Genomic DNA, 19,085 nt, shown 5'->3' with positions numbered 1-19,085 from the left:
TTTATAATTTATGTTTTTATTACTAAGTTTTTTTTATATATTTATTGAGTTGTTTTTAAAATTGAATAATATCATAACATAGCTGTAATTATTATAGATTATATTTATAGACGTTCGTATTTTGAACGAGTTTTCTAGCACCTCGACCTAAGGTGTCAAAATAAATGACTGATTGATTGACAAGCGCAGACCTGAGCGATCGTTACTTTTCACCGATGAAATGACCAGCTCTAGGTCAACAATGCCTGAAGAGCGCGGATTCTCTGATCTCGAAGTGATTGCTATGTACTACTCCGAGAGATTAGAGGTAGCCACGAGATATGCCAAGCCTTTCAGTTAAATCCAAGAAGGCTCTTTAATTTTAAGCCAGTCTGTTTGTTTAAATAGGCGGGTAAAAAGAGACCAAAGAGAACTATATTGGTGCCTTATTTCGAATCAACGAATTCGTCTCTGCTTGGAAAACGTGCTTGTTGGAATTTGGCTTGCCCTTTACTTCAATTGCTGAACTATTTTATAATTACTGGAAAACTCTATTTGTGGGACCGTAGGAGCAAACAAATGCTTCCAAACATTTATGGATTTAGAGCCAAGATCATCGCGAAATATGAAACAGAAGAAAAAATCAGCAACAAAGAATTCTTTAAAAGAAAGTGGATACTGACGCCTTATTTAAGTTAACTGTATTAACTCGGTATTATTTCATTGCCGCCCTGTTGTACTTTTTTATAATTTCTTTTAGCCCTGTAATGATTTAACAATTAATTTTGCTTTACTCTGTTAATGTCTATTGTTAAAGTGTTTTTTTTTTTGTAGTATTGTAAATGTAATTATTTAATGTGATTATCAATAAATATATTAGAAAAAAAAAGAGAGAGAGACAAACCACTGACAAACGACTATCGCTGTTGCACGGTACTCTTAGTCCTTAACAATAGTGTCTCAACCTCTGAAATCAAAATGAAGAAAATCTACATATTCAAACATAACCCTAACCCTAACCTTAACCTTCCCCCTTTTCCCATTCCTTTGGCCTTGGGACGTTTGCGCTGAACTCTCATACTTACAAGCCCCTCTTTGAAAAAATCCTGGATCCGCCCCTGAGTTTTATTACATAACTTGACAAAATAGCTCTTAATCTTTCACTAAAACACGTTTTTAGGTCTCGATTAGGTGCCACACTGGAAAATTTTGTGATGCTTTTGAGGTATTTGTTCGTGTATTTTGCTTTCTTAATTGGATGAATGAAACAAAGACGACCAGTTTTTGCTGATTACGGAAAGATAATGCCTAAATGGTAGTGGAACAGTAAGAAGAAGCAATATGCTTCCAAATGAGTGCAAATAGTCTAGAAATTGATGACCCGAGATACCTTTAAACGATCATTAAAAAACCTGTGAAACAGCATCTAAAATTCGCATATTTTAGCCGCTAACGGTCGTCCAGCAATGAAATGCTGGGAATGGTAGTAAAATAAACAATTTCCTTATTCTAACTGCAATTTCGTTATTAGGATGGATAGTAGTATTGATGGTAAAAATGTAAGGCAAAAGTTTTGTCGAGTCCGAAATCGAGTGGACGCTTTTAGGGAGACTGCCTCTGAAAGGCCCTTTGCAGCTACCGAGCAGAATTTTGAGCAGAATAAGCGAGTTTTACGAACACTGCCGGCAGGCAGAATTTATCCAAGCCTATTTGGTCTCCCAGCAACCGCGCGCGTTCCCGCGAAAATAAAAGCTTGAGCCGAGGCCTTGCTCGACATTGTGCATTGAACTCAACTCCTGGAAGAACCGGTTTTACTCGAAGGGTTACGCTTGTAAACAAGAACGTCAATAAGAGAACAAGCACATCTTGTTTCTATTTTTTTAAATCATATCTGTACCTGTAAATATGGGTAAAATCTAGCACTCTCACGAAAATCACCCGTCCTTTTGTTGGTAGAATCTCCATTTCAAGGCTGTTTCAAGATGGCCATGACTGGTGATCTTTTCGATGTCTGTGTTGTGGGAGCTGGCGTGGAAGGAAGTTCGGCTGCTAGATATCTTGCTTCATGGGGGAAAAATATACTTCTACTGGAACAGGTTAAAAGATTAAAACTAATAATCGTAGCACCGAACTTTCCAATATGACTCAATGGATCACTTATATATGGGGTTTTGTAAGCGCTGGGCGGTCTCGATGGTTGAGACATTCGTAGAAACCAAGGGAGAAACAATTTATTGATAAATGCTTCAATGTTTAAAAAACTGGGCATTTTTCAGTCATAGAGCTACCTAATATAACCTTGATATAAAGAACCCCATAATGAAGGATGCTAGTATAATGACATAAGGCATTCTGCAACAATACTACGCCAGTTTCGAATTATTAAAATTCATACTTGACTTCGAATTATCCGGATTATACTTATCTCTGGCTCAATGCTATTTCTGTTGTTTTAAGCTTATTAATACTCAAATGTATGGAAAACGAAGCCATCAAATCAAAACCGTTTTTCTTGATACCATAAAATCCTCTATTAAGCCCCCAGGGGCGGGGGGCTTACTTTTTTCAAGCACTTTTGAGGGGTGCTAATAATTTAGTGAAATGCGTCAACAGGAGCAAGGTTTCTCCAGGACAGACTTGTGGTTACCGGGTGCTATACTGCTTTTTCTAACAATAAGAAAATAGTAGCAATTCTCCACAGAGAACTAGAGCATAAAGTTGAAAAAGTTAAGCACATGAAGTTGGAGGTCATACAGCTGGAGACCAAAAACCACATGAATTTCCTGCCTGAATAAACCATAACTGATCAGTACATGTTAATTGTTTATGTAGAATAAGGATGAAGGGGAGGGGGGTGGCTTATTAGAGAGGGGGGCTTAATAGAGGATTTACTGTACTCTCTGACGGGACGTTGGGGGGTACCCAATACTGCAATACTGTAAGAAAAATTGGCAAATACCGAAACAATGTGTCAAAAACTGACAAAATACCGGTACCGCATCTATGATCGGTCGCATTTACTTAAAGCTGTATCCATCTCATGTGTTTGTTTACCGCAAGCATGTATTCATCAGAAATCAGCCTTAGACATTGCGAGAAAATGTGCGGAGACCTTGATCGGTACAACGATTGAAAAGCCCGGTCATTTGATGCCCTCCCAATTTCATCATAGATTGTGTAATCATTCACCATTAAGTCTAAAGTCTTAAAATATTAATTTTTATTAAGCTTTTTAGCTTACTGTTGTTCGTGCTGCACTTTGTATTTACCAGTATTAGACAGGAGAGCGCAAATAAATGGTACCACAATACCATGAAGGATCTTACCGAATACCGTTAACCAAAAGGATGAAAAACCGTATACCGTACGGCTAGATGATACTGCAATACCGTACATTAAAATCAAAATTACCGAAATTATGCTTTAAAAAAGCTCAATACCGTAAATGCCCCACATCCCACTCCTCTCTGCTACTCTTGTATTGTACATGGAAGTTTTGCCACAAGGTCCAACCCTTACCCTTTTATATGCCTTTTTTGACTGAAAAGGTATCCCGTTCATATACCTTCCATTGAAAAGTGGTGCTTCTTTCACATACCCATAGTAATTCTTCCTTTCATTATATGTAGCATTTGATAACAAAAAATGATCAGGCCTGCAGCCAGGATTTTTTAAGGGGAGGAGCGTTCCACTGAGGAGACGGACCAAACGTGACCTCAGAGGTGGGGAAGGGTGGGGGGGTGGGGTGACTAGGTTGTCTGAGACTCGTCGGAAATTTTGAATTAAACCCCTAAAGGAGACTGATCGGGGCATGGCCCAAACTTTTTTTGACCCCTAAAAGAGACCATGTTAAAACACAGACAATATATATATTTTTCTATTTTTTCTCGTGCAACCGTAAACAAGACCTTCACAGGCAAATATGATGGCATTTTGCCCAGAACACCCTAAGTGAGACCAAAATCCGAAATTTACACCCCTAAGCGAGACGACAAGCATCCCCACCCCTTTCATATGCAGTCCCCCTACCCCAGGAACAGAGTAAAAATAATTTTTTGTGCAAATAGTTTATCACACAATTTGTATAATTTGGACAGACCAAAAATACTATCTAATAAAGACAATACGGCTTGGCGCATGATGGCTGACTAAATTTAGTTTGCCAAATTGGCAGCTTCTGTTGCAAACTTTGCCATGGAAACCAAAATGTACTAATTTAATCTTGTTGTTGTTGCACTGTATAGTTTCCTCTTCCACATTGTCGTGGAAGTTCACATGGTCAGAGCAGACTGGTACGTTATGGATATTCACAGTCATTTCTAACGGCAGTAATGCCTGAGGCATTTGAAATGTGGAGTGACATAGAAAAGATAGCTGGCAGAACTCTTATAAGGTTTGTGTAACATTGTTACTAGTGTCAGGTCAGTCATGATTTTAGGACTAAGGTGTCTCCTGAATGGAGGTTGAACCCAGTTTTGGGACCCAGAAAAAGTGTCCCTTTCCCCTGAATAGATGTTTCATTTACAAAGATTATAAAATTGTGAACATTTGTCTAGACCAAATTTTGTGTCCCCTGAATGTAGATTTCCCTTATAGGCTGGGGATATTTTGTCAATACCTAATTATTGGTCTAGATTAAAAGTAGTTGAAATGGCATCAAAAAGCTCACATGTTACAGTGCGACTACTATAAACAGGACCACTAACACAAAATTGACCAATCAAATTACAGGAAAATAACAATACATTCCAAGGAAGTTGGTTGTGCGTCAATCAGCAGCTCATCAAAAAAAAAAAAAAAGTTTCTTGAAGCACAAAATTTAATATTGATAGCAAATGTTTTTCAGGAAAGCAAAATGTTTCACCACACAATGTTTTTCTATTCGAAACTTTGGATACAACAGTCAGGAGAAATCTTTCTTTGACACAAGCTGTTATTTTGTCATCCACCAACAATTTCTTCTCTATTATTTCCACTCTTTGCAATAACATGTGACCACAAGTCAAAAATATAACTGTGGTTTATGTTTTTTTGCCCCCGTCACTCACTCTAATGGACAATGGGAAACACTTCCTTTCTTCAGTGGGTTCAAAAGGTCATGTCTGTAGGTTGTAAATGCAGAGATGCCAACCTCTGGAGACCTAAAATCGGGAGACTGTCTTTTTTTTACTCCCTCCCCGGAATTTCAACGACCCCCCCCCCTCCCCCCCCCCCGAAAAATTGACCCAGCCCCCAATGGGAATGACTTAGGACATTATATGAGGTCTTACATGATGTAAATACTATCAAAATTCGAATGCTAGAAATAATCTTTGTCATTGACAAAAATGCCCCAGAAACCGTACTGCGAATAAGAAAAATTCAAGTTTTGAGCTAAAAATGGGCTAAATCTCAAACTAAGTCTGTTTTATTTTTTACTAAGTATTTAATATTTATAGTGGACGTAAAAAGCGGGAGATTTATGTACCAAAGCGGGAGAGCGGGGGACGAGGCAAAAAAGCGTAAGTCTCCTGCCAAAAGTGGGAGAGTTGGCATATCACTGTAATAAATTGGTTGATTTAGCTCCATGTTGTTTATCTTGTTTCGTGGTAATTATGATTGACAACTAACTTTCTTGGGCTGTATTGTTATTTTCCTATAATCCAATTGGTCATCCTTGTCTAGGTGGCCTTGGTTATAGTAGTTGTACTATAACATAAATGTTTTAGTCTTCTAATAAGCAGGGTGTGAAAATCTGATCAAATAAATCAGCTAATAATCATATACATATGCTGGTTGGCCCAATTCATCTTCATCTGTGACATAACAAAATGGAGCTTTTGTGACAAAAAAGAGATTACATACAGGGCTGTCTCTATGATTGCAAGTTTCTGGGTAAGAATGTTAAGTAGGATGGGAATAAAAACGCTAAGAATTTCTTTTGGTTCTATTTTATTATTATTATTTTATGAAAGTAGCAGGGGACCACCCTCATCATAGCTGGTGAAAATCCCTAGCTCCTAACCCTTAATAACATCCCCGGCAAATAAGTGATCACTGGTAGAAATAGCAGTTGTTTTTTATGGGCATTCGTAGTTACTAAAACATGGAACGACCTAAAACCACCTAAAACCATCTACAACCACCTAAAACCACCTACAACCACCTCAAAAAAATTCAACAACCACCTACAACCATCTACAACCACCTCAAAAACATCTACAACCACTCGCAAACAATTTAAAACCATCTAAAACAAGGTATTAGGCGAGACGACAACATGTCACGAACATGAAATACGAGAATCGAACAAAACATTCACTTCCCCCTAAAATTTTACTCTCCCTGGTCCCTTGTATCATCAACCACTGGCTTAAGTCACGAAAAAAAATGCGAGATCATGGTAAGTATATTAAAAGACTTAAAGAACTTTACAAAATGAACTATCAAGTCACAAAAGAAAAATAATAAAATAACAAACTCGTAGTCGAAAGACTGACTTGAGTTGGCTTTTCTACCCTGGGTACCAGTGAGACGTTTTGGTTCACGTTTCATTTGTTTACGCAATGGCACAAGGTAGGGTTTCTCTCTCTCTTGGAGTCTGCTTCACTGCTGTTTTGTTCTGAGGTGGCGAATTACATTCCTAAGAATAAGTTAATTTTTTTAGCATCTCATCCGCCAAACATGTTTGTACATTCCAGGTGACTCCTTTAGATGAACCCTAGTGTCTTTCACAGCCGTTTCCTGTGTCATCACGCAAGGCTAAACTCCCTTACGTCATGACACAGGAAACGGATACTAGTAGGTGTAATCATTGTTAAAAATGTTATTTTAAAAAATCTATAATGCAATGGATTCAGAAGAAAACAAGTTAAGACGAGCCGAAATTAATAAAAATGGGTTGAAAAATTTTAATAGTGAATGATTGTATTTAAAGTAATTTACCTGAATTTTTATATCCCTTTATTATGTTTTGGAACCCAACTTTCACCCCGGCCCTATTCTTGGGAGTGATGGGATATGCGCGCTTCTTATTTTCGCTTTGCTCATTGTGTACTATACTATCTGAGAGCCTGGCACAGGCTAGAGTAGTTGGAACTTTTCGAGCTAAAACGGAACGAAAAATTTGGATCACATATTCGGGTCTTCCCTCCCTGCCAAGGGACGTTACTGGTAAGAACGTTTTGATTCTTTTTGCTGAAAAGAATTATCAAATATCATTATATAATATTTTCTAATTCTTGCAACTGTAAACGGGTTAATGGCCGTATAAAATCAGGCTCTACAAGTGAGACACGTTCATACTAGACTAAAGGATTCTGCGGGACTACATATATTTGTGTGAAGCTATTTCAGACATTTATACCTGGTTGTAGATGGTTGTAGGTGGTTGTTGAATTTTTTGAGGTGGTTGTAGATGGTTTTAGGTGGTTTTAGGTCGTTCCATGTTTTAGTAACTACGATGGGCATTGTTCTTGTCATCTTAACATGGATTTGCTTTCTGGCTTCAGGAGGTGTGGACTATTAACAATAGATGAGCCACCTTACGATGACCTGTCGAGAGTGATAACTAACGTGAGGGGTGTGGGACAAGAGTGTTTGCAACTGACAGGAGATGAAATCAACAAACGATTTCCAGGGTTAAATCTCTCATCTTTAGAGTGTGGGGCCTTTGAGCCTAAAAGTGGATTGATTCAAGCCGATCTTGCTTTAAAAGCCCTGCAGGTAAGCTGGCCCCAGTTGTTCAAAAGAGTGGATAGCACTATCCGCTGGATAAATTCCTATCCAGTGGATGATGCAATTTATTAGTTTCTGTAATACCTATCCATTGGATAGTGATTTATCTGTTGGATAGCACTATACACCTTTAGAACAACCTAGAACAACCCTTGGCCAGGTCAATAAATGTCATTTTCTTATCCAATGTTAAGTCTAGGTGAAGGGCACAGGGAAACCAATGCTTCTAATCTTAAGAAAGTTCTGGCTGGCTGAATGAGGAATCCTTTTTGTGTGGTCAGATCAGTACCTACCTACTGTGATGCCTTATTGTTTTGAGACTTCTTTAAAGTGTGTGTTGAATACGCTATTACATATTCAATTAGTCGACGAATGTTCAGATCATTATTCGCAATACAGACCATTCTTTGGTCATATTCAGTTAGCTGTAGATCGCACTAAAAATAAGTATTCATTGTGCAGTGTAACTTTGTAATTAAAACTGTTAGGACGCTGAATAACTTTGCTTGTCAAAAGTTGTCTTGTCAGGATATTTCTTCATGCTGGAAGTAGGAAGTACCTGAGGAATCAGTGTGAGATGCTACAAAGAAATATTTCAGTTGCTCAGTTCAGTAGGACTGAATTTTAGCTGTCTACTTGAGTTGCACTATCCTAAGATACTCAAAGATACAGCTGAAAATATTCAGGCTATACAATAATTATTTTTCAGTCTTCTTGGCCAAGAATTGGAATGGCCGTGCAGAATGACAGTTGATACTTAGTAGGTAGCATAGAATGATTTCATGTTACAGAGAAATGATTTTGTCATTCATTAATGTCTCATTTAGGAGCAATTTGTGGAATTTGGTGGAACATTGCATGATGCAGAGAAGGTGTTGGATATTCAGCCTGGTTCTGTTATCAACATAAAGACAAACAAAAATTCGTACAGGGCAAAACGTGTCATTATAACAGCAGGTGAGATGATCACTACATAACTAACTAGGTCTCTCATGTTCACAGTGCAATGTGTATGTATATATCGTTGTACACTCTTTTCAATTTAATTTGAATTACCTGGAAGTGGTTTGGCTTTACAGAAGCCACTCCCTAATTAAGGCTTTCGATTTTTGTTTCTATTTTGCGTTTTTTGAGCTATTTTAATGTTAACGTTGAATGTTTCCTCATCAACTCCGGTATCCCATTGTGATGTAATAAGCTGATTGGTTTTCGCTCATTTTTTGCCATTGCAAATTTGTGATGATTGGAGTCAATAAATATTTTTTGCCTAAATGACATCATGTGCCGTGCCTTATGACATCATTTATCATCCTTTCCCTATCAATTATCAATATTTGAAGGCTTGGGGGGTTGACAGCCCTGATTGAAAGGGGTTACTATTGAATTCACAAATTATTTATCTCAATGATAATCTTTTCGAGTGGGATATACAATAAAACTTCCATATTAATTCAGCAGTTTTAACTGTTTTATAATTAAAACTGTAAAACATGGTGTCCTTTGAGAGACCTTCCCTGTGATCAATGTTTGGTGGCAAATCATAGATAGGTAATTATATAACGTCTTTATTTAAAGAGGGTAAACAGACGACAGTTATGATAAAACTGGTAAACTTGTGGCCCTCAATGCTTTATTGATTTGTAAGGTTCTCTTTTGATATTTTTTGAGTAGAGTGTGTTAATAGAAGTTTGGTTTGTTGAGAAGAAACAAGTTAACCTTCTTCTTAAGAGGTTTTGATATTGATTCTTTTCCTCTTAGGTCCTTGGGCAAACAATGTCCTTAGACCCCTTGGTATACAAATACCTCTGAGTGTAAGTTTATATTCTGACTGTAACGGTAAAACTATAATTTCCGGAATAAATCTTTCCTTAATTCTTGACACAACTTTTTTATAAGACATGTTTCCAACCTAATTCAATTTTGTTTGGACCAAGTCTGTGCAACACAGGTTGTTCACAGGCTACCCACTTTGGTATCCCTGTTCCAAAATTAATTATTACGTCTTCCTGTCCCCAATAGCCTGAGAAAACAGCCGATATTTCGTGACGTCACCACTGGTTTCCCCGCGAAATGACGTCTGAGATTCGAGCGAGCACAGAAATTCCATACTGATGATGCATCACTACCCAGATCGGGGTAGTAATCATAAACACTATCCAGATCTGAGTAGTGAACGTCATTAGTGTGGAATTTCTGCAGTCGTTGCTCAGACGTCATTTTGCAGGGAAACCATTGGTGGCACTGGCGTGCACCGAACTCCGATGTAATTAGTTTCCGCTAGCAGAAATCGTGCGAACTTTTGTTTTGTTAGCTTTTTGGATGGATTTCACTTCCTCTACAGTAACTATCACGAGCTAACATTGATTATTTCTAGTGTACCAGTAAAAACTGCAATAGTCGGGTCAATTATTTCCCTCGACGGGTCGTCACTGCCCTTTTCCCTTTAAATCCACGACCTGACTCTAGTAGACGGGTCGACTGGTCGACTTGAACGTCATACGACCCGACTCAGTTCGTGTGTATTGGACAACCCTCCCTTAAAAAAATGTGTTATGATCGGTGTTACATTATACAAAACCGCCCTAAATTAAAATTTTCAAAAATTCGCAGAAAATGCTTCTGATACGACCCACCCCCTTTATCGATCTGCTCTACTGTTTTGTCCTTTGTATGTGAATGGCCCATGTCCGTGTTTCCTTGGGCCTCGGTCTCAAAACGAGGTTAAGTGCGCAGCCTTTGACATGGAAATGATTTTTCATTCTCATGCAAGTAAAACTCATTTTCACAAGAAAAGCTGTGCACTTTGCCCATTTTGAAAGTGAGGATTTTTGGAACTCGGAGGTGGTCTATTATTTGGAAGCTTTAACAACGACGACGGCGACAGCAACAAGAACTTCAAAAAAGTAACAATTTGCACATGCGTCACACTCTTTTGTACATTTCTTTGCCGTCACTACTCTCTCCTCCGCAGAGGCCTCTTTGTATCGTAGTGGAGGCGGGGTGGGGGGGGGGGGGGGGGGGAGGGGAAGGGTGAATACCCAGCGATAGCCTCTGTGGAGGAGAGAGCCGTCACTGCTAGGTTTGCTAGCCTGTTCAAGGCGTTTAGATCGTGGGAACGGCGCAAATAGATGTGAGCAGACGCCTGGAACAGGCCACGTCACTGCACGACCATGGATAATAGAAAGTCTTTCTATTAACCTTGGCACGACTAGGACGTGAAAATGCCTAATTTCAATTTTTATCGAGGACGTGAACAGGCGAAGGCGAATGAATGAATGAACTATATTTAAGTGTCAGAATGTTCAGCTACTAGATATTAGCTAATCGTGGACACGAATTTTTCTTTCTCTTATCAGTCTAAACTGAAGTGCGGTCTTGAAGAAATCAACTCCAGGAAAATTCGTCTTTATTTGACATGATTTTCAGCGAATGAGAATAAAGGCAACAAAGTTGAAAAAACTCACTCAGCGAACTGATTTTAAAAGTGATGTTTTCGTTGCCGTCACCATCGTGGATGCTAAAGCTTCCTATTATCCCAGCAAGGAAGTAAATATAGCATGTTTAACAATGTGATCTTATTAACTTGCAGTTGCAGAGGATTACCGTTTGCTATTGGCCAGTTTTGTCACCTCATCTTTATTCTCCTGATAAATTTCCTGGATTTATATTTTCTACGCCCCTTGGAAACAGAAACATGCATGTATATGGATTTCCAGTGTTTGAATATCCAGGCCTCATTAAGGTGAACTAAAAAAAAGTACCACTATTTGCCATTTTCTTTGTGCTGCGCCAACACAAATAGTACGTCTCAACAGTGTTTTGACATAAGCTTTTGGCACGGCACTAAAACCATACCAGATGGAGTTTCTGTTCAAACATTTAAAAGAACGGTGATTTGGGAGCTATTTCTGTAACAGAGCGAACCTACGCCGCTCGGATCTCTAAAGTGGTAGACTTCAAAACAGTCGTTTTTTTTTCTTCTCAAAATCAGTAAAGAAATCTGTAAAGTTTGGCGTAAGAGTCTTACGCGGCGAGCCGTCTCTCCCAGTCTCGCTCTCTGTTTTCAGCCTCGTTCCAGACCTTTTGATTGACTGCTCGCGCGTACTTGAATACGCAAAAATACGGACTGTTTTGCAGTCTTCTAAAGTGGAGAGTCACATATTTGTTTACACTGTACCAGATAGCCCTTCGTGTCGGCCACATTTAAGGTACGGAAAACGGGCAACAAAAAACATGCAACTTGTTTTGCAACATTGTTGCAAAACGAGTTGCAAAGCAACGTTGCGCGTTTTGCGACTCTCATCAAATATGTCTTGCACCAAAACAGGTTGTTGACCATTCTCGTCCCCAGAGCCCGTCGTTTCTTGGTCACGTGGTAGGGAAACGAGGGAGCCACTGGTCGGTTACAAATTAAGCCTAGTGGCTCTGGGGACGAGGATGGTTGTTGACAGATTTGAACGTGGGTGGTAAAACGTGCAACATCGCTTTTCAACTTGTTTTACCACACTGCTGCAAAACAAATTGCATGCTTTTTGTTGCCCGTTTTTCCGTACCTTTAACTGCGCAACTACCTGGCTATGTGCATAAATTATATGTATTTTTTATTTTTTCCTGTAGGTCTGTCCCCACGCGGGAGTTAGTATAGAAGATGCTGATAACAGAGAGGGTCCTTCAAGAGGATTTGATCAAAATTACATCGACAGTGTGGCTGAACTGATTAAAGCTCGTTTCCCTGGGGTCGAACCTAAACCGAGTATTACAGAGTCCTGTATTTATTCTGTGAGTAAATAAAACTATAATCTGAACGAATATGTCATGTAAAACCGAAAATTAATGTTGAACCTCGTTAATGTTCTAGTGTTTTACTTACACAACTCCCTGGACGTAGTCCTGTCGTTTACGGGTATTCCTTGGTCGGGAAAGAGTTCGTTCCGATAAAAGTCTCCGTTTGTTGCAAAAGTTCGTGTTACTCAGGGTACAAATGGTTTTCAGCTTGTCAAGAAAACCTGGTGAAGTTTTCCTTCACAAGGAAATCTTGCTCCTATAAACTGGTCTTTATGGACCCTAAAAGGACGATGGCGATAGCGAGAATGGCATAATAATGAGCAAAACCACGTTCTGCACAAGCCCGTGCCGTGTTCACTTTTCACTGTTATCTCCGTCTTCTGTTTCTTTGGTAGGATTCATTTGCAGCATATTCCAATGGTCGTCGCATTTGCTCTTTGGATTTTTTGAATTTTTTTTAAGCTCCAAAATATACTTTTATACATTATGCTTTTGTTTCCCCACATTAATTGTCCATTTTCCCTCTAAACTACTCCGTCACCCCCCCCCCCCCCCCGCAAAAGAAAAAAGCCACGAAAATGCTCCGATAATGATAATGTTCGAAATACAGAGGCTTTTGCTATTAATTAGGGTGTATCGCTACCAAAATGTTATGCAGCATAACAACAACTTTATAATCAAGTTTATAACATTTTGATCAGTAAAAATTAATCCTCTAAATCATCTACTAACTTTTCCCTAATCTCCGCACTTTGAATTTCGAGTTTATTTAAGTTTGTTTTCCGTTTTCTCTGAAAAAAATTTCCGGGGAAAATTACTCCTATTTTTTATTTTCTCTAAAAAAAGTTATTTTTTTCTGGAAAAAATACCAGTAAAATGCTCGAATAATGCTTAATGCTTTTTCTTCACTTTGCTTAAAAAAGCGAACATAATTTTCAAAAGCCTACAGGCCTTTCCCTTAGAAACATTTAGACGACCAGATGTTAACACTGCCGAGGTCAAATTTTTTACCGTACTAGCTAAAAACGTGACCTCAATTTTGGCGTTCAAAGTTTTGAATGGCTAGACGTCTGAATTTTCGTACGGTTATCATGGTTCCGTGTGAGCGGAACACCTTACAACAACCGATCGAAAAATTGTCCGGTACCGACCGTTTAAACGTTGCCTCAGGCTATGTTCACACGGCATTCAGACGGCACGGAAAATTCGTGCGTTTAGGTGTTCTGTTCACACGGAACTACCTTAACCGAAAAATAACCCGTACGAAAATTAAGACACCTAGCGGTTTAAAGTTCCGTGTGAACAGAGCGAGAATATTGAACGGTCCCGTGTGAACAAAGTGTCTGGTCAAATTTTTCAAACGGTCGAAAATTCGTCCGTATCCTCAGTGAACTCACTGTAGATTGTTGCCATCCAGCAGACTATTCAAGTCATTCCACGATCTTTCCTAAACGATACTACAATAGTTCCCTTTAGGATAATTTTCGGACTTTATCTTTTTACTGATAGGTAACTCCAGATCACTTATTTGTAATGGACAGACATCCTGAATACAAAAATATCGTCATTGGAGCCGGGTTCTCAGGTGAGGTTAATGCTGCAGGTCGAACTTTTCAAGTGCAACGGCGACGCATGCGTGCCAGTTCTCTATTTGAAGGACTATTTGTTCTCCCCTTGAGAGAAATACCCATTGCCGTTCTTTCTAAACTTCCGCGGTAACTTTCTAAACGGCGCGGGGCCTAATTTCAAAATAACTGTCTACTGAGTAGCAGCTAGCCTGTATAACAGGCGCTCGCGGCATTTTGCGCCAAGCGCTTGTTTCGCGCCAAAATGCCACGTTCGCCTCGCTTGGCTCATAAAGCTCCTGTTATGCAGGCTAAGTAGCAGCCTACAAAGTGCCCTGTTTCGTTAACACTGAATTTGATTGACGTCCTTTTTTCTAACACCGACGGAATTGAAATGTTAAATACATAACTACGTAAAAGGTTTTAAAAGTCTCAAAAGTTGTCCAAGCTGTAGTCTGGAACCCCCGACCTGCTATCAGGCTCCTTGATGGGGAAAAAGAAAAAAAGGCGGCAAGCGAACTGAGTGAGGGACTGGGAGGGAGGAGAGGGCTATTCCCCACCTCCTCTGTTCCATTTTTTCCCTCGCCGCCTGCTCACAATTTTAGTCCCCTTCCCCAAAACGGAGAGCCCGAGTTAAGCTAACCTAACTGTAGGAAAAGGCTCCTTGAGATGGTTAGGGAAAATTGCAGGTTGCTGGGGCTGCACTTCTCTGCCACAAAATAGTTCGATATCTCCCATCCCGAAAGAGGGAGCTACGGATGATTATTACCGTGGGAACTATCTTTAAAAAAATTAAAGATGCGTGACCGTTATCTAATTTTTCTTTCTAGGTCATGGATTTAAGATGGCGCCCGTTGTGGGCAAGATCTTGACTCAGATGGTCCTTGGTGAGAAGGTGTCGTATGATGTGTTCCCTTTTAGGCTGTCACGGTTTACAAGCCCTAAAAGCTCACTGTAGAATTTCAGTTTTAGACCACGCAGTCCTCGTGTTATCCATGGCATGGTTCGCACAGGCCTTGAAAAGTCCTTAAAAATTCGAAAATTGTTGGATATCCGTGAAAAGTCCTTGAATTTTCCACAGAAGTCCTTGAATGTTTTTGAAAGCTCCTTGAATAAAAATAACCTTCGTTTAAAAAAAAAAAACATGTTTTGCGTAAAGGAATGATTGAAAGCACAGCAATACACAAATTTTCCTTGGTAAACATGAAGTCTTTTCTTATGATCTCGGTGTCCCTGGCATGGTTCATGTTCCGTTATTTGACGTACCCTTTTAACCGTTCCTTACTGAAGGAAGGTATTGCAATAAGCGAACCCCCCTCCACCTGTGCATTTTAAAAGTCTTTATTTCATGTTATTGAAAAAGTCCTTGAAAAGTCCTTGATTTTTTCCCCAAAAAGTTCTGTATGAACCATGCATGATAGTGTAATATTCTGTGGTTCCTTGCAACACAGCACCAAGGTTGCCCAATCGTGAATTCTGGAAGGATGCTCGCTCGAAATTAGCAGCATCTATTGAATAGGTGATTTGACACCGACTCTCATCGTTGCGGCTAACCCCTTTACATTAATATAATGCAAAAGTACTGCTAAAGAGGTTTCGTTTGAATGCTCACATGGTGAGATTTTACCCACAGAATAGACTCAAACGTTGGGACTACAAACCAAATAGACAGTTCCATGTGAAAGCACAGGTTAGGCTGTTTTTCGTAGAAAAAGAGAAAACTAAAATGGAGAGATGGACTGGGATGGAAAGAGGAATCAGAAAAATTCTCACTTTCAAAATACGGCTTTGCATGTAAAATTGCCGCGAAAATAAAACTGTAATTTCGAGAAGACTCAAGTTCCCCTAGGATGACCGAACCGATACAAATTTTATAGCGCCGCTTAGAATGCATTTCTAGAGATCTAAAACTACTCTAAATAGTAATTAAAGTGATTTCAATGTACTTAGGAGGAAACCGTCTTTGGGTGCCCTTGCTGGGAAGGAAATCTTTACCATGGCGCGTTGGGCGCCCCATTGCAGCTGACTCGTCCCCAGTCGTCTCTCATTATTAGTATTCGGCGTGGAAGACTAGAACGGGCTCTTTAACAAGGGGGATGACGGGAAGGAAGAAGGGAGAAGGGAGAGACGGCGTCTCCCCTCCTCTCGCCTTCCCATCTTCCCCGCGCGTATAACCCAAGCGCTTCCTTAGTAAATAATTAATGAGTAGAGACAACTTAGAGACGACTGGGGACGAGTCAGCCATTGCAGGAGACGATATAGATTCGGTGTGCTTACCATTTATACAAACCACGCGCGTGGAAATCTCGTGCTCAAAAACTTGAACTATAAAATTTGACATGGTCTGAGAATTACCCGCTTCAAAGTATATCCAAATATGCTAAGCAGACTGAAAAGAGTAGAAAAATTGCATCGCTTTAAATCCAAAGCCCATATTTTCCGAAACATTCCAAACGGAATGGCGCAAGCTATTTTATTTTCTAACCGGAATTTCCGGTTTTCCCGTGTAAATGGTAAGTATCCTTGGTCTCCAGAACACCGCGGCAAAACGTCTACGCATGCGCCAGGTTGAGCATTTCCGGTCTCTTTTTCAGTCACACTTTCCAGTCAGACCAAAGTCTCCCGCGCGCTCTCGGCTTCATTCTGTGTGCAGCTTGTGGTTCAGTTGTTCTGCTTTATGCTGCTCGTGTTTTTGACTATTTTGTACTTATTGAAATTGCTTTTATGGATAACCAGGCACAGATCACTGAAACAATTAGTCGATTAGATTCAGAAAAGGTAAGATGATAATAAACTCAGTGTGTAATTTTGGCTAGAGCGTCAGGTAAACTGATTTTCATTCACGAAAATAAAGTTTTTGACTGTTATTTTTCACTTAACCTGGCTGAAACTAAGACATAAAATTAAAACGTTATCATTGCAAGCTTGTGTATTGTAGTTCTAATTTTCAGTTCTTCAGTTTCTCAGTCTACATGTGTTAAAGCCGATTCAAACTTTATTTGGAAAACGACAACACACAATCGCTTTGTAGTTTTGTTTACCAGTGGGTTTTACCGTGTTTTAAAACGAAACTCCGTTTCTGGGTTGATTGCCATGAAACATAAGCTTAATTATACTGTTGAGCCGGTTGGCAGCAAGTTGACAACTCTATTTATTTATTTTTTCATTCTCAGAATCAGAGAGCGAAAGCTGGTTCAGTGGCTTTTAGAAGTCGAACTTTTCATGCCATGCATTTAGCAGCTAGAAGTTTCGTGTTTGCATGAGATGCAGCCGAGCCGCACGGTCTGAAATTATTGAAGTCTTCAACAAAAGAACAACCATGTAAAAGAATTAAATAGGCATTTTCTTCAATGAAAGTCATTTATAGGCATGTTTAGTTTCCCGGTGACTGCAGTCATCAAAGTCAAAGTTGTTATTAAATCCCGCCCATCTTTTGTTTTGAGTTCTTGTTTTCTCTGATAATAAAACAAATTATTGAACGGACTAAAATTTTATTTCCTGGTTTTAGTGTTTTTATGATAATGATGACGTCTTTATTTTGGTTTCTTTCATAAGTATTGTTATTCTTTTCTTAGTTGTCGCCTTCTCCCAAATTAACTTATGCCAAACCAGTAGCATGCAAGAAAGCCAGTAAAAACAAATTCGTCTTGTCGAGCGCTCGCGAGCTACTGCAAACTTCAAACATGATTTTCACCGTTGGTGCAAACAGATAACCATGTGGTGCAAAAGTTTGAGAATAGAAAAATATATAAGCTTTCGAATGAAGTGATTTTTTGGGCCCCCTTTTTTGCCTGTTTCGCCCTTTTTGCTTGTAAACTTGGCGCGACGGCAAAGTTATGCTTACGCTATTGGTTTATATACTAGACCGGAAATAAAAAGCTGACCGGATATTAAATTTTGTGCTCATGCGCATTGCGTTTTGCCGCGGTGTTGGTCTCCAGCCGTGAGTGTCTGGATGCGCCCGCATTGGAGACAGGGGCGAGAGACCTGATTAAGTCAACTCTCTAGATTTGAGCACCAGACATGCCTGGTCTAGCAAACCGAGGTGCTGCGTTGAAGAGAACTGTAAGTTGCATTAAGTTCCAAAGTGAAAAAAAACAAGACATTGTAAAAAATGGTTAAAAAACCGTTTCAAGAGAAAAAAGTAACCTTCCAACTCTCTACTCTGAAATTGTTAACTAAAAATTCAGGGGGAAAGCGTCCAAATATGAACTTTAAACCTTAAAACGTTAATCTGCACGACCAGCATAGAGAAGGGAAGTGATGACGTCACAAAAATCAGATTTGCGAAATTATTTGATTGGTTGGCATATTCAGAAAGAACAAGATGAAAAAAGCCGCCCCGCCAAAAATTAGCCTGTTAATGCACACTTCTCTTTTAACATCGTGCGAAATGTGCTAATGGGCCATTTTGAAGATGACATAGGTTAACGGTGACTACGTACCAGAGCCCAGTTGTTCGAACGCCAGTTAGCGCTAACCTGAGGTTAAATTTTAACCCGGGCTTCTTTTTCTTGCTATCAAAAGCACTTTCTCGGATAATTTCTTTATTCTTTTTAGAGTATCCAATCATCAAATTGTAGGCAAAGAGAATTAAACTAAATTTGCTTTTTAAGCTCTCATATTTGAGTTCAAATTTCGCAATAACCATGGGTTATCTTAACCCAGCTTCGAACAATCCGGCTCAGAATACATTTCGTTCTTGCCTTATTTAAATTTATCAATCTCACTGAGATTTATAAAACAATACCCCTAATTTGCATGTCGTGTAAACAGAAGGATTCTTGTAGTTGTAGTCAAGTGATATCATCGTGCAAATGACCTATTTGCTGAACAAAACTTTTCCAGTGAGTTTGCTATGACTGCTTAATAAAATAAGTGAAGCTGAAGACGCATTTTTTACAGGCTTAGCCTCAATCTAAATATATTCACAAATTCCAACGAGAAGAAGACCTCTTTATTACTCTTTCCATTGTGTATTTTCAAATTTCAAACGCTTTCTTGCCGGAATTTGTGAATATTTTACTTTATGTCGAGGCT

General features: G+C 39.3%; 1 protein-coding gene and 1 long non-coding RNA gene across 3 annotated transcripts; both read left to right on the top strand.

Moving 5' to 3' along the window:
• The first annotated feature begins 1,781 nt into the window (after positions 1 to 1,781).
• Positions 1,782 to 16,211, top strand: LOC140952189 (peroxisomal sarcosine oxidase-like). 2 transcript variants are annotated; one of them, XM_073401612.1, is made up of 9 exons: positions 1,782 to 2,075; positions 4,224 to 4,372; positions 7,470 to 7,683; positions 8,523 to 8,652; positions 9,454 to 9,506; positions 11,285 to 11,437; positions 12,313 to 12,474; positions 13,990 to 14,065; positions 14,876 to 16,204. In XM_073401612.1, the coding sequence occupies exons 1-9, from the start codon at positions 1,962 to 1,964 to the stop codon at positions 15,001 to 15,003; spliced, it is 1,179 nt and encodes a 392-aa protein (XP_073257713.1). In that variant the 5' UTR covers positions 1,782 to 1,961; the 3' UTR covers positions 15,004 to 16,204. The 2 variants fall into 2 exon arrangements, with proteins under 2 accessions (XP_073257713.1, XP_073257714.1); XM_073401613.1 differs by lacking the exon at positions 11,285 to 11,437 and having other exon boundaries at positions 14,876 to 16,211.
• A 372-nt stretch (positions 16,212 to 16,583) lies between these two features.
• LOC140952190 (uncharacterized) lies at positions 16,584 to 17,537 on the top strand. Its single transcript, XR_012167339.1, has 2 exons — positions 16,584 to 16,823; positions 17,219 to 17,537. It is a non-coding gene; the product is annotated as an uncharacterized lncRNA (long non-coding RNA).
• The last annotated feature ends 1,548 nt before the right edge of the window (positions 17,538 to 19,085 follow it).

Source organism: Porites lutea, chromosome 11 (genome assembly GCF_958299795.1).
Source record: "Porites lutea chromosome 11, jaPorLute2.1, whole genome shotgun sequence".
Classification (NCBI taxonomy): Eukaryota; Metazoa; Cnidaria; class Anthozoa; order Scleractinia; family Poritidae; genus Porites; species Porites lutea.
This window is presented reverse-complemented; position numbering and strand designations above follow the sequence as displayed.

What these genes read in the sequence shown, in the direction of transcription:
- LOC140952189 (XM_073401612.1), top strand. Translation starts at nt 1,962, where the DNA reads ATGGCCATGACTGGTGATCTTTTCGATGTCTGTGTTGTGGGAGCTGGC. An exon ending in CAGAGTCCTGTATTTATTCT is followed by an intron (nt 12,475 to 13,989) that starts GTGAGTAAATAA and finishes TTTTACTGATAG; the next exon opens with GTAACTCCAGATCACTTATT. An exon ending in CATTGGAGCCGGGTTCTCAG is followed by an intron (nt 14,066 to 14,875) that starts GTGAGGTTAATG and finishes TTTTCTTTCTAG; the next exon opens with GTCATGGATTTAAGATGGCG.